A 15,125-nucleotide genomic window follows, 5' to 3' on the forward strand; every position below is an offset into this window, starting at 1 on the left:
CCTGTCCCACAAAGCCATGCCCTACATTTTCGCAGGATGCCGCTTAGCATTGTCCCATTTTTTTTGGGTGTTGGCTTATTTTGCACTGTGGGGAATAATTTGCTTTGTGTGGCATTATGTGTTATTCTTTTCATGGGTATGTGAGATTGGATGTAAATTTAGAGCTTGCAGGGGGGTGCCAAACATGCACCCACCCTGGCTGTGACATATGGGGGGGGGGGGGGGGGGTGGACCACTTTAAGATCTTAAGACACAGGATTTAATACAGCAATAACATTAAATTAAAGGTATGGTTACATTAGTTTGCATTTAATATTTTTTCATTTTTAAATCATAATTGCTTATTGCTGTTAGTAAATGTATCCCTTGGTCATATACAGTATTTCAATCAGGTCTGTTTACCGTCCTGGAATGAACAGGAGGCTCATGAAAATTGGGTCCCCTTCCGTGCCCGCTGAAAAAGTGGGCAAGCCTCCTGCATTCTGCCAGCCCCCCCCCCCCCCCCCAGTCCCCTGCATATCCCCAGCATGGCATTTAAATATCATGATTCATAGCTTTTCAGGGAAGAGGCGGGGCTTGATGACATTGAGATTAGGTCCAGCCCCTCAAAGTGCTGCTGATAGTCTCTCCTGGCGTCTCCTGGAGACTTTAAAAGTAGGTAAGCCTGATTTCAATGTGCTGTCAACTCCAGGATTCAATGTGACAGCATTTTGAGCTTTGCGCACGTTTGCTGTGGCGGCTGTGCATGCTGTGCATCTGCAGAAGTATGAAAATCACCTAATAGCAATTTTTGCACTTCTGCAATTCAAACTGGCCATAGTGCAGTTTCAGCAAAACACACAGTTGTATTTATGGAACACGAATTAGGGATGATTTGTCAAACAGATGTAGGTTCTTAACTAGCATCTTATTTTTTTAAATAGGCACAGTGCACCAGTGCATGAATTTAAACTGTGTATGTTTATGAACAGGTTATTCAGTATGAAAACACATATTTGGCCAAATGCTTCGGCGGATGTGCGGGATGCCACTAAATGTGACAGCCATAGAAGTGTGATTTACTCAGTGGCATGTTTTCGATCGCCGAGGGGGTTTTATGGCGAGGATAGCTTGTTTTCGGCAAGGATTGCCAAAAACAAGCCATTCTCACCCTTTAGCCCCCTTGCCAGCGCTCATCCTATTCTACGTTCCGGGGAATCCTCACCATCAGCGGACGGCAAGGATTCCCCTGAATGGCGAGGTTCATGGTTAATGCAGCGAGCCTGCTGCATATAGCTGCAAACCTCGCCATTTTGCAGGGGGGTCAGTTGAATACTGACCCGGGAGGTATAACTGCAAGCAATAGGCACTGCTTACCGTCATAGCTCGCCCTTTAGCATTGAATTTACCCCATTATGTATTATTATCATCATCATCATCATCATCATCATCATCATCATCATCATCATCATCATCATCATCATCATTTATTCAACTCATAATAATAAAAGCACAAAAAGAGAATGATTGCAAATCTTGTCATCTTTCAATGCGCTATCATCTCCAACTGTGGGGAAATGAGCATATCAATTACCAAGCAAGTCCTTGATGATTCGCTGACAGTGTCATTATTTAGAGGCCTGAGGCAGAGAATTAACTTACAGCAGTTCTACAGAATTTGATTATTGGTCCTTATAAACAAATAAGATTATGTACAGTAGCAGGGAACAAATAATATATATCATAAAATGTATTTACAGCATATGTTTATTATACTGTAATTAAATCTAAATGTAAACACGCTACTATTCAGTTGACTTATTTAGAACCTGTTAGACTGTATAAATGGTATCAGCTCCAATACAGTAAAATTCACATGTGAGAACCCAGTAAGGCTGCCTCGCTATGATATATGCTATTGTATTTTGTACAGAGACAAATGACTCTCCCTTTGCTCAGTCTATTTTAGTTTAGCTGACATTCTTCCTTTGCCTTTTATTTGTGAAAGTTGTCAATCACATGAGGACGGCACTATTTACTTGCAATTGCCTGCGGCAGAAGATCCAGGATAGCTTATTATTTATTTATGAAAACATTATTATATAGCAGCAGTAGACTTCACAGTGCTTTACAATTAGGAATACACAGTAATAAAACAAGGCTTGGTATTAACAAAGAGACAATGATGGAAGAGGTCCTTGTTTGCAATCTAGATTTTTTTCTCTTTCCTGCTTGTCAAGACACAATAAAAGGCAACAGTATAGTTCTTATCAGTAAATATGGCTCCAACTTGATGCTCTTTCATTCTGTTTTTAATCTTATGTTCAATTGGGTTGGGTACATTTGGTCATCAGTTATGTCAAAATTCATCATGTCGACATAATTAAGTCAACTGTAGACATGTCAACATGCTCGGTGAGTATTTTTCCAATACCCCAAATCCTTATACCCATCCGTTTCTTTAGTGCCTAAGATGGAATAAAGAGACAGAAGTACATCCCTATGCTCAGGTTAGCTTCTGTCTCTATTATCATATAATCGCAATTGTGTGGGGCAATTGCAGCAATTGCAAGAACAACCCCATGTGATTTAGGCCTACTCTTTAAAAAGTTATGCTAATATACTCTCCCAATATAGGGTAAACAGTGATAGGACCACAGAGAATAGTCCTGAGCAGTGCAAGGTTTAGGTTCAGCATGGATGTGTGGCCTAAATAGGGGCAAGCCCAAACCTCCTTCCAAAAATGTTACTGCGGCACAGTGCCAGTTTATTTTCACTGTATGGTACCACATGTCTTTCTTTCAGAAGAGGTGCTGCAGAGGGAAGACACACTTTCCAGACCAAGTATAGAGAGAGGGGCTAAGTTAAAGTGTTACTGACCTAGCCATGAATGTGTGCTGAAACATGGGCATGGCTCTGGGAGCAAGTGGTGTGGTCTCACATAGAGGGGCGTGATCTTGTGTTACAGACCCCAGTTTTGACCCCTGCGGGGTATGAGGGATGTGAGATGCCTTTGGGGATAGTATACCTGGCTCCTTTCACTGAGAAGTAATCAGAAATTTGGTGTTACTTTTCAGCAAGTGAAATTCATGTGCAGCATGCACCCCTTTGTGGTGCCACTGGGGCTAAGCATCTGGCAAGCCCAGACCTGGTATTTAGGGCCTTATTCTAGTTCACTCTTTCTAACAAAATCCTTCTTAGATGGACAAAACCATGTGCACTGCAGGTGGGGCAGATGTTACTTGTGCAGAGAGAATTAGATTTGGGAGGGGTTTTACTTCAAAGTGAGATCTATATTGCAGTGTAAAAATAAAGCAGTCAGTATTTTCCCTGCACAGAAACAAAATAACTCCCCCAAATCTAATTCTCTCTGCACATTCTACATCTGCCCCCCTGCAGTGCACATGGTTTTGTCCATCTAAGAAGGATTTTGTCAGAAAGAGTGATCTTGAATAAGGCCCATAGTACCTACAGCCCTCTTGGTGCCAGTGGGTAGATATGGAAAGTCTCACTTTCTCCAGTGGCAGTACAACCCATTGAACACTTACATTAGATAGAAAAGGAATGCAATTTCCATCTATATTTGTGTTCTCTAAAATGTTTGACTAGATAACATGTACACCTAGTGTTACAACTATGAGTAAAACCCCCTTTAGGGCCTAATGTACAGTAATAGCCCATGATTTATGGGCTGGCGTACTATCGACCAGATAGGCATTCGAATTAAAGAGGCAGTTACAGTAGTTTAAAAACAGGTTCTTGATGAAAAATAAAAATAATTGTTTAATTATACTTCTGTCGGGAAGGCCATTGTGCTAGTGCCAGAAATTGTGACAAACAAATGAGCTTGGGTAGTGCCAGCCTAAGTCCAGCCATACCCTTTGTCAAATTACTGGAATAATGAGTAGAGAAGGTGAAAGAGTACATCAAATTGATGCTTGACACACACTGTTCAAATATTGGACTGACCAGCCAATAGTGAGCTGACTGGGACAGTGGTAGTAACTGAGACCTGATTGCAAGGAGACAATTGTGCAGCGGCCAGCAATCAGTGAGTCGCTGTCCCACTAGAGTGAAATCCTGCCTTGTGCACACCATGTGGAAGGATTTGTAAGCCATGCGAAGACTTTGCAGCCAAGTGAATATGTCCAAAACCCTTCGATGTAGGCTCATCATCATCAAATTATTTCTCCACTGGTCACAGTCATCACAAGCTCAGAGTAACCAGAGACTTACTCAGCAGTTGCAATGAAAACAGACATATCCAGCCTGTTGCTGGCATCACACACCCTTCCCTAAAATGCATAGGCACGCCTGCATTTTCCCTGACACTCCCAGGATTTTTTCTCTTACGCCAAGAAAGAAAGCAGGATTTTATTGCTGGAAGGGGTTATCGATAATTGCCCGGCCTGTGAATTTGCAGCCGTGTGATCAGGTTTCAGTAAGGCCAATATTGGAAAAGTGTATTGCTGTGATCAAGCAGTAATTATCTGTTTGTTAAACATCTTGAAATCTTTCAGCATGCCAAATGATCCAATCATTGGTTGGCTGCATCTGGCAGAGTATGATCTGCTGTACCGAACGATCCAACATTTCCCTGGATACTTCACAGTGGAGTAACAATAAAGGAATTTAGAAATCATGACAATATCTCTCCGTGGGGCAGATGTATTAAGCCTGGAAAAGAGATAAACTGGAGATACAGGGATAGTAGAGACCACATGGGGACCCAGGTTTGTAGAAAAATGTAGGTTTCTTAGACTTTTGTAAAGAAGTGGCTATCTGAGCTGGGGTACCTAGATTGAGAGCAGCTTCTGAATACCATCCTCCCTTTCCTCATTTTCCATGGTGCTCAAGGTGGGTGCATGACTATCAGCCAATTACTGCATGTTTACTCAAGTAGAGGAGCAGCAACACTTTAGGGGTGACTCAGATCCATTCGGCATTCATACATGCTCACACCCCATGTCATTTGCCTGACATCAGCATTAATAATTGAGAACCTAAAAACTGAAAAGTTTTACAAAATGTAGTGGTGAATTAAAATGAATAACATACCTGGGACTTAAATCTGGTGGACCAAGGCTTGTGACTGCTGGAAGGTGGAGCATTAGATTCTTTTCACGTCTTCTGCTGTTAATATGGGATTCATTGTCCTGCCTCATCTTTGCAGTGTTTAGATTAGATGATTTCATTGGTGATTTAAATGGAACATTTCCCGAGAATGGTTTCAAATTGATCCCCAGAGAGCTGTTTGAAGATTTCTTGCATTTAGATGTTGTATTTCTTGTACGTATTGGTGATGAATCATCCTCCCCGGTGTCATCATCATCATCTTCCACAATAAATGATAGCCTTTTGTTTATGCTGCCATTTCCCCTGAGTTCTGTCTAAAAACACAAAATCTACAATGTTAAACTTTTGTGTTTTAAAGTAATTTTATATTTAGAATTTTAGAAGTTGTCAAAACACTTTAACATGACAGAGTTGTTAAAACTAAAAATATTGGCAATTACATGTAAGATACAATACATACAGATGGAGCCCGACTCATCCAGCTGGGGGCTGGCGATAGAACCACCAGCCTCTGCCAGCCCCCGCCATCCGCCGGAAGGGGGCATGTGCACATGAGATGGTTGCGTGCCCTGTTCCGATTGAGCACTCTGTGCCTCCCCATTGCCCCCTGCCGGTCCCTGCTGCCTCCCTGCACCCACCCTAACACTTCCGGTCTCCCTGAAGTGGTTTCCACTCCCTGCTGCCGAGTGACTAGGATGCACGTGTGTGTGAGATGCTCACTCATCCCAGTCATATGAATTGCCTCTCAGCTTTCGATCGCCAGTGGGGGCAAACTAGCGATTCCCGGCACTGCATGAGAGGTGCTCCACCTGTACGTGACTTTAATATTGCAATACTGCTACAATTGGGCAATACCGATGGTGTAATGGTTAGCATTACTGCCTCACAGCACTGAGGTCATGGGTCCAATCCCAACCATGGCCTTATCTGTGCAGAGTTTGTATATTCTCCCCGTGCTTGCGTGGGTTTCCCCCAGGTACTCTGGTTTCTTCCCACATTCCAAAAATATAATTTTAGGCTAATTGGCTCCCAACAAATGAACCCTAGAAGGTCTAATTGTGCATGCACATGTGGTAGGGAATATAGATTGTATGCTCCATTGGGGCAGGGACTGATGTGAATGTTCAAATATTCTCTGTATGCTGCGGAATATGTGTGCACTATATAAGAAACTGTGGTACTCTTTACTTAGTTGGGCGCCCGTCGCGGGCATCGCGGGTACATTTTGGTCTGGCCGCGACGCGACCGACGCGATGCCCGCGATTTCCCATTGAAACCCATGTTAAACATGGAAATCGTGTCGGTCGCGTCGCGGCCGGCCATAAATGTACCCGCGATGCCCGCGACGTGATGCTCCCGATTTGCCATAGGAATCAATGTTAAAAGGCCCGATGGACACGATTTTACTGTTAAATGCCTCAATGGACCCGATTTGGCCATAGGAATCAATGTTAAATGGGCCACAGAGCCCAAATAAGCACAATTAACCCTTAAATGTCCCCCCAAATTTTTAACGCCACCCCACGATCCACGCCAACCCGAAGCGTGGCGAGCGCAGCGAGCCCGCGAGGGGCGGCGGTACGCGTCCTACGACCTTTTCATGCCCTACTATCCACTAGGGCGTGGAGTGAGAATAGAATAGTGTGGCGAGCGCAGCGAGCCACCGAGCCCGAAGCGTGGCGAGCGCAGCGAGCTCCGCGAGGGGACGCGGATACCTTCACAGTTATACGCGTCCCCTCGCGGGCTTCACAGGTGTCCGTGGCAACGCGGACACCTGTGAAGCCCGCGAGGGGACGCGTCTACCTGTGAAGGTATCCGCGTCCCCACGCGGGGCTCGGTGGCTCGCTGCGCTCGCCACACTATTCTATTCTCACTCCACGCCCTAGTGGATAGTAGGGCATGAAAAGGTCGGAGGACGCGTACCGCCGCCCCTCGCGGGCTCGCTGCGCTCGCCACGCTTCGGGTTGGCGTGGATCGTGGGGTGGCGTTAAAAATTGGGGGGGACATTTAAGGGTTAATTGTGCCTATTTGGGCACTGTGGCCCATTTAACATTGATTCCTATGGCCAAATCGGGTCCATTGAGGCATTTAACAGTAAAATCGCGGTCAATCAGCCTTTTTAACATTGTTCCCTATGGGAAAATCGCGGTCATCGCGGTCATCCCGATTTACCCGCGATGACCGCGATTTTTACCCCCGACGACCGCGATTTCAATCGCTGGCGCCCATCTAGGTAAAGAGTACCGAAACTGTTAACCAATAAATAATAAAAATTCAGGAAATATAAAGAATAATATATAGATCATAAGTTTATTATTTTCCACTTACAATCCACTGATTAGTAGCAAACATAGTTTTTAGAAGTTATTTCTTCAATTTTGAACATTTACCCTTTAGCACATTGTGTTTATTGCAGTATACATCAAATTGTTTTATCCGTATGAGGGACAAATGGCTTTAGAGTCATTAAGGGACAAAAAGCAGCAATTTCTTCAAACAGCTTTTACAGATATCTGACGGAACTCAGCTCTGTCACTTGGCTAAAAAGGGTCAAAATTGTAACGATGGTTTTCTTGGCTGGATTCCCAGAAATAAATGAGAACCCATTAATAATTACTGGAAGATTATATCTCTAACTCTCACTATGAGTAATGTATCTATATGAGCAGACACTGAGAATTAAGCGTAACCTTATATACAATAGGCTGATCCTTTCACTCAATACATAATGAAAGTCTTCATTTTGTTTAATGTAATAATAACAAAAATTTAATTACGGATGCAAAAGAGTATTTTGTTACATTTTCAAAAATATATTTAAACATTCCAGTATCATAACAAGTTATTTGAGATTATACAGTATATATACTTATCCGGTTTCTGTGTGACAAATAATTCAATCAGCAACAGTACTATGATGGTTACTTAAAAACACAGCTGGAATGTGCACACTTGAATAAAACAGATATTTTAAATTGCTTCCATTCTCTAAGTTGCAATAGATCAGGAGTGGTCATTTATTGAGCTGAGGTGGCCACTTAATGAGCTGAGGTCCAGGTTAATGCAATAGAGGTTGCAGGGGCTGTCATTGCAATCCGGTTTAGTAGTTTAGGGGCCCTGGACACAGATCATATTGTTGTCTACCATTTCCCAGAGCTAGGATGAGAAGCAATTAGGTCTGACCTATTGCCTAGCCTAAATGTGGTGAATTATGTGTGTAGTTTGTGATATCATGTTAAGAGTTTCCAGTAAGGTGGCATAATCTGAACACTGCAATGTGGTTTAATATGAACTGGAAGACACTTGTATGTCACATAATATGAACTGTAAAGTGGCATCAATCGAACTGGGACAATGTGATCTGGCATAGAATAAAATGGGGTCACTTCAATGTTTCACTGTATTATTTGTAGACACTACAGTACTGTATGACATTTTAGAAATTCAAGGCACTACAATGTGAAATAAAATGAACTGGAACCACTATTTTATGGAATAATATGAACCGGAAGTGCTAGATGGTGGTATTATAAACTGAGGACACTTCAATGTAATAAAATACGTACTAAAACACTGTATGGCATAATGTGAAATGGCGGTACAGTGTGGCATAATGTGTGCTGGCAACACTAAAATGTAGCATATTGTGAACTAGGGCACTACTATGAGGCATACAGGGAACAAGTGTGGCACCCCACTGCAGTGGTGCCCCTCAATGGTAGCCATGACTGCGTAAAAGGAACACCTCTCCTGTGACCAGGACTGTGACCCTGCCAGCACTAGTACCCTGCTGGCTGTCCCCACCTGGATCAGACGGGGAAGCCTGGCCCGTGAGGATTGACTGGGAGGTGGCGCAAAGGAGGAGGTCAGAGGTCAGCGGCGTGGCAGCGTGAGGAGAGAGAAGGAAGTGAACAGGCTGGCACGTGCGTGGAGAAGGGAGCAGCATGCAGCCAGGCGAGACAGCGGTGCAGACGGACCAGCCGCCTGGAAGACAAGCCGGCGGTGATTGACAGCAACACTGAGAGAATCACCCCCGGCAGGGAGGGAGTATAGTTGCGGGGTCCCGGAATACGCCCCACAGCAGGAGGAGCAGTGCAACACAGAGGAGATAGGAAGAGCGGCTGGATGGAGCCGCAGCAGCAGCAGACGCCGGGGCACAGATAGTGTGGCAGGTTTTCCCACGATACCGCACGCGCTCTGAACATCACCTGCAGGGCCGCAGAATGAGGGCCGTAATCGGGACTGGCAGGAGTTGGCAACGGCAGCAGCTACAGGTACTTTCCCTCACTCTCCAGCACCCCAGACCCTCAGCCCAAACTGCCCGCAGGCATCCCCAGCTACAAAGACATTGTATAGTCCCCTTACCGCCCTGCATCACCGGCGCCCTAGTACAGATTGCCTCCTAGGCACAGCCGATACCCAGGGACTCTACCCATTTATCCAAGCTGCCCTATTTCACGCACTAAAGGCAGCCATTATTGGGGTGGTCATTTCCCCTCAGCTGCAGTGCCCACAGGATCCCCTGAATTAAGGGCTCCATGTGACCAGGGAAGGAAGCTACTTGGGAGGCCCTCACTACCTAGGCCTCCCATCCATTGACCCCACCGCTGCCATTTTCCCCTCAAGGGATTGGGCAGTGGACCAATGATCAGCGCAGTACTAACTGTGCATCTTTACCCCTGCAGCCTGGTCAAGGTACACATACAGGAGGTTACCATGGAGAAGGGAGCTTGCCTGTCCCTCTTTTTGAGGACCATTTATTGTTAGTCTTTCCCTGTGGATCATCAGTTAGTGTGCACACTAAGGATGGATATTTAACTTTATATGTTTGAGGACGTGGGACTACTTTCCTAAGGCAGTGACTATGTTAGTTGGGACAGTGTACATTGACGTGCTGGCCAGTTGCACTTAAGTTCATTGAAAGGTTAGATTGGCTGCGGAGCCAGTGGGTCAGGCGAAACATACAGGTTAAACAACGCCACCTGGCAGACATTTTGAGGTACAGCTATATTATGTGTGCCATTATAGTGTCCTAGTGACGTGATGTTTTTCTTCTTTGCAAATGATCATTCTCTTTTTGAATTATTCTTATGATGTCATTCTCTTTGCAACCATCCTCTCTTTTGGCAGCAACATTCTTGTGATGTCTGCCATGACCGCTGCCGCCTGACCGTTTGTGTATATGGGAGTGGTCATTATTTATTGAATGCTTTACAGTGACTGTTTATATGTGGAGTCTTTTCTTGTCCTCTTTCACATGTGTGTTAAAGTATTGCAGCGACCAGTCCAAGTGCCTTTAAATAAATCATTGTCGCTGCTAAACGTGGTTACTCTTTTGTGGGTCATTCCTGGGGTGTACCATTCCCTACCATAGGTTTTCTCCAACAAAGGGCAGTGAAGAAGTTCGAAGTTGCTGCCTCCACCAGACCCGGGTCCAGGTACCATCTTACCCAGGTTAATTACAGGGGCCATGTCACACAAGGACACTAATATGGGGAAAACATTAAGTAGGCAACTACTATGGGTTCATAAAATTATCTAGGGCTTTGCTATGGTGCATAAAATAAACAATTGTTATACAGAATGGTTACTTTCTAGAAGCATTAGGGTGGGGGACTTTCAAAATATTGCAAAGTCCTGGCAACAAATCTGACTGGGAGGCATTTAAACAGCAAAGTTCCTAACACAAATGTTTTAAATTTACAAATAATATGGATTACGTTGGTGAAACAAATTAAGGTTTATAAACTCAGGTAAAGCTCAAACCAGGAAAGATATATAATAATAAAAGATGCAAAAGTACAGTTCAATTTGCATAGCATAGGGAAATAACAAAATACCAGAGGTTACAAAAAAAAAAAAATGACATACAAAGCAGGGAAAAAAATAGAGGTAAAGAACAAAGGGAAGAAACACACACACACACACACACACACACACACGACAAAAAGTAATTGCAAAGATGTACAGGAGGTGCAGACACTGTTAATTGACTAATGGTACTAGAGCAGCAGATTGAATTCCTACAAGGGCAACACATAGATGACTCTGAAAAAAAAAAGACTGCATGTCCTTGCAGTCTGTGAACTTTTGTGGCAGCACAAAGTGAACACTGTAGCACCATGAACACTTCCAGTCAGATGGTGCTTGGTTCCATTTTCTGCAGACATGCATAAACCAATGCTACATTCAATCTGCCTATTGCATCTAGTCAACCTATCCTTAAATCTAGGTCATGCTCTATGTCCCACTGCAAGGGATTTTCATATCTGTACAGCCATGAGCAGGATGTATATAGATTGAAGGAGTCAGAGGCTCTGGGCCGGTCCACTTTTCCAAATCTGGATGGTTGGTTCATTTTTTTGCACACCCATGCACATGAAAGCCAATTGGTTTTATGGCAAAATTATACTTATGATCAATGTTAGTAGATTGCACAACTGTGCATGTAGCCATTTTGCAAGCATAAAAATATTGTTAGAAATTACAACTGTATCCAGAACTTGTTCTTTTGAAAAGCTTTATTCTGCTAAAAAAAAGTAATTATAAGCACTTTAGCCTGTAATGAATTTACAGATTGTTATATATAATAGAAACTAAGGGGTACATTTACTAAGATGGGAGTCCTATTAAAGATGGGATTTTGCCCATAGCAACCAATCAGAATCTACTTATTTACTTATTTATTTAGCACCTTCTATAAGATAATAGACAGTATCTAAATGGTTGCCAATAGCAACCCCACATCTTCTGTAGGAATCCCATCTTAGTAAATAAACCCCATAATATCTAAAACTCAACAGAAAAACCACTGTTTTCAAACACAAGTTAGTTCAAGTTATTATCTTGATGTTTCCAATGTTCTAAATACAATTTGTCAGATGTAGGAAGTGCTGAGTTTACAAGTTTCGAAAAATTCACAAGAAACACTTGCTAAATAATAGGGGTGGTTGTGTTCCCTGCCTCCAAAGTGCTACTATCAATAGCGTTTAGTGGCAAAATCAAAGGGGATGAAGCCACTATGAAAAATTTGCAAAGGCCATTAATCTCTTATATAGGAACATAGAAACAAGGTTGGTGAGGTTGAAAAAGACGTTAGTTCATCAAGTTCAACTTATTAAAAATAATTTCACAATAAATCCAATCAATTCACTTTCTATTAATTAATTAAGTGTCTATTAATGTTGGCATTTTTGATTAGCAGATTCTATCTTGTTCCTGCCTGTTCCACTATTATACATTATAAATAATGGTTATATCCCGGGATACTTTTTTCTGCTAAAAAATTGTCAAACCCCTTTTTTTAAATATTGGGCCAGATTCTATATGCTTCAAAAGTGATAAAATGGAGAGTGATAAACAACCAAACAATCAGCTCCTGCCTGACATTTTTCAAACACAGTTTGTGACATGGCAGGTAGGAGCTGATTGGCTGGCTGTTTATCACTCTCCATTTTATCACTTTTGAAGCTTATAGAATCTGGCCCATTAACAGCATCTGCCTTCACAACCTTTTCTGGCACTATATTCCATATGGTAACTGCCGGTACTGTAAAGATTCCCTTCTTTCACAGGGTATGAAACTTCCTTTCTTCTAACCCACATTTCCTGTGCACAATCCTCATAGTAAATTGGTCACCTGATAGTTCTCTGCATTGACCCTTTGGGCCTAATTCAGACCTGATAGTAAGGGGATGAATTCAGCCCCGTTCCAATGGTAAGAGATCTGTGCATGCGCATATTTGCACAAGTGCAGACCAGATTTGTGTGATACTCGCTTTTGCCGAGTATCACACTTGCGAGGTGATTGCACACTAAGGGGAGGGCTGGGGGCGACTGCGGGGGAAAGCCCAGTGTTTTGGGGCGTTGCCTTGAAAAAGCTGGGTGGCAGGCCGAGGCCTGCATTAGGTGGGTGGATGACATCCCATGACATCAGCGCCCACCCCCTTTTCGGCTGATAGCGGCTGCAATAAAAGTCAGTTTAGACTGACTTTTATTACCAAAGGCAGGAGAAATCATTTGATGGGGAGTGAACATCGATTGATTTCTCCTGCTAGCGGCCGCATGCAAGGAAATGTATTAGCAAACACTTTTCTGAATCAGGCCCTTAATGTACAACATGTTCTCCCTTTGCAATGATGCCCTACAGCCACAGCCTGTACAACACAGTTGTAAATTCGCTAAGAATGAACAGTACAATGTAGACAGCAGTGGGGCTCTTCCCAAATACCATAAGCATTGGGGTGTGGGTAAACTACATATGCCCGCTTTTCCTTTCTCTTACTCCGCAATGATAGAAGGTATGTATGTAGAATACATGCACGAGGCAACAATCCAAATTCTACCAAATTAAAGGTCATCACTAGTTCATTTAATCCATCTTGCTAACAGAAACTCTGAGGATTGACCTGCTGCAGTCAATGAAACTGATGCTCAGTTGGAAGCACAGTGGGCACATATTGGATGTAATCTGCACTCAAAAAGGCTGTATCTGAATCAATGCATTTGTGTACATATTCTAAGGTGTATGCCAGAAAGCACTGGCACGCTACATCTTGTTTTACATCAGATACACATACTTTTATTTAAAAAAACATTTGTTTTGATAGTTTTTAACTAAATAAACAAAGAAACATTGAATAGAGCATCTGCCCTCAGGCATCAACAAAAATAATGACTTTGATAGACTATGTCTCTGTCATGGCCTATTACGCACATACAGAATTAAGTAGGTGTAAGTTAGTACAGGAATGTGGAGGCTAGTGTAGCACTTATGCAAGCTTCAGGCAGAGAGGAGCACTATTAGCAGAATGATGGTATCAGAAGACTAACTAGTAGTGATCCATACAGTAGGTCAGGGCAGGTGGTAGTCAAGTAGCATTCAGTAAGCAAATTGAAAGATCAGGACAGGTGGCAACAAGTAACATATTCCATAAAATATCTGGACTTGCAGCAGATCCATCAAGAAGCCAAAGTTCAGAATTTATAGAAACAGCAGAATTGATATTACACAAAATGCTGGAGCAGTGCAGACGGAATGCAATCACTTTCAGGTAGTATATGTATTTCCTTCCATTTCAACTCCTGGGGACTAATCAGGACACATTGAAGGAACGAGCCATGCAACAATGGGATCCACTTCAGTCATGTGACTGCCAGAGCTCTTGTCACAGGCTGGGCAAGATGTAGCTGACACACAAAGGTCAGAACAGTAACTGCATATACTGTATAAAGGTTTACATTATTTGTAAGATATACTGTATCTATCAACATCACTGCACAGAATATTCTACTGTACATCGTTTAATGAATTCTTTATTTTCCCTCGTATTTATCCATGGATACTTGTCCTGTTTTACTTTTATCTATTATTCTAATTTTTGTTATTTATAGTCTGAAAACATAAAGCCATTTATTTTGGTGTTTAAAACCCTTTGATTTTAGTGGTCCTCTGAGAATTCATATTTATTACCATATATACTCGAGTATAAGCCTACTTTTTCAGAATTTTTTTTATGCTGAAAAAGCCCCCCTCGGCTTATATTTGAGTGAGGGGCCCACTTGAGTCAATACGTTTTCCCAGTTTTTTGTTGTAAAATTAGGTGCCTCGGCTTATATTCGGGTCTAATTATACTCGAGTATATACGGTATGTTTTGCAGGATCCTGACAGCTGTTACAGAGAGAGACTAGTAGCACTGATGATTACGGACGTGGGTCCTTGTTGTATATGAGTTTAGAGATGAGACTAAACACATTAGATAGAGCAGACAACCTTTTTTTAAATGCCTTCTTTATTCAGCCACTAACTTACAATTAAAATGTTAACCACCTGAGTAAATGTTATGAGTTTTTCATGAAATGGAAAAACACAGTAAATATAGCGACTATGCCTCTGCCTTCATAATACTGGTGTATACTGCTTTATTCAGGGACAGATAAAGCCTTTGTCAGGCATGCCACCACTCCTCCCATCCTGCCCTCTTGTCAGCACCATGCACAGTCATCTTCCACCCTACCTCACTTGTTGTCTGGCCCTCCCCTACTTTCCATCTGCCTCTCCACCATCATC

General features: G+C 42.7%; 1 protein-coding gene across 6 annotated transcripts in view; it reads right to left on the minus strand.

The window, feature by feature from the left end:
* Positions 1-15,125, minus strand: part of KCNH8 (potassium voltage-gated channel subfamily H member 8) — a 323,204-nt gene that overhangs the window by 17,933 nt on the left and 290,146 nt on the right. For all 6 annotated transcript variants that reach the window (XM_083188766.1, XM_083188768.1, XM_083188771.1 and 3 more), the window contains one exon: positions 5,038-5,369. In XM_083188766.1, the coding sequence (XP_083044892.1) occupies positions 5,038-5,369 (332 nt within the window). The remainder of the gene's footprint in view (positions 1-5,037; positions 5,370-15,125) is intronic.

This window comes from Crinia signifera, chromosome 5, assembly GCF_055691185.1.
Source record: "Crinia signifera chromosome 5, ASM5569118v1, whole genome shotgun sequence".
NCBI classification, from domain to species: domain Eukaryota; kingdom Metazoa; phylum Chordata; class Amphibia; order Anura; family Myobatrachidae; genus Crinia; species Crinia signifera.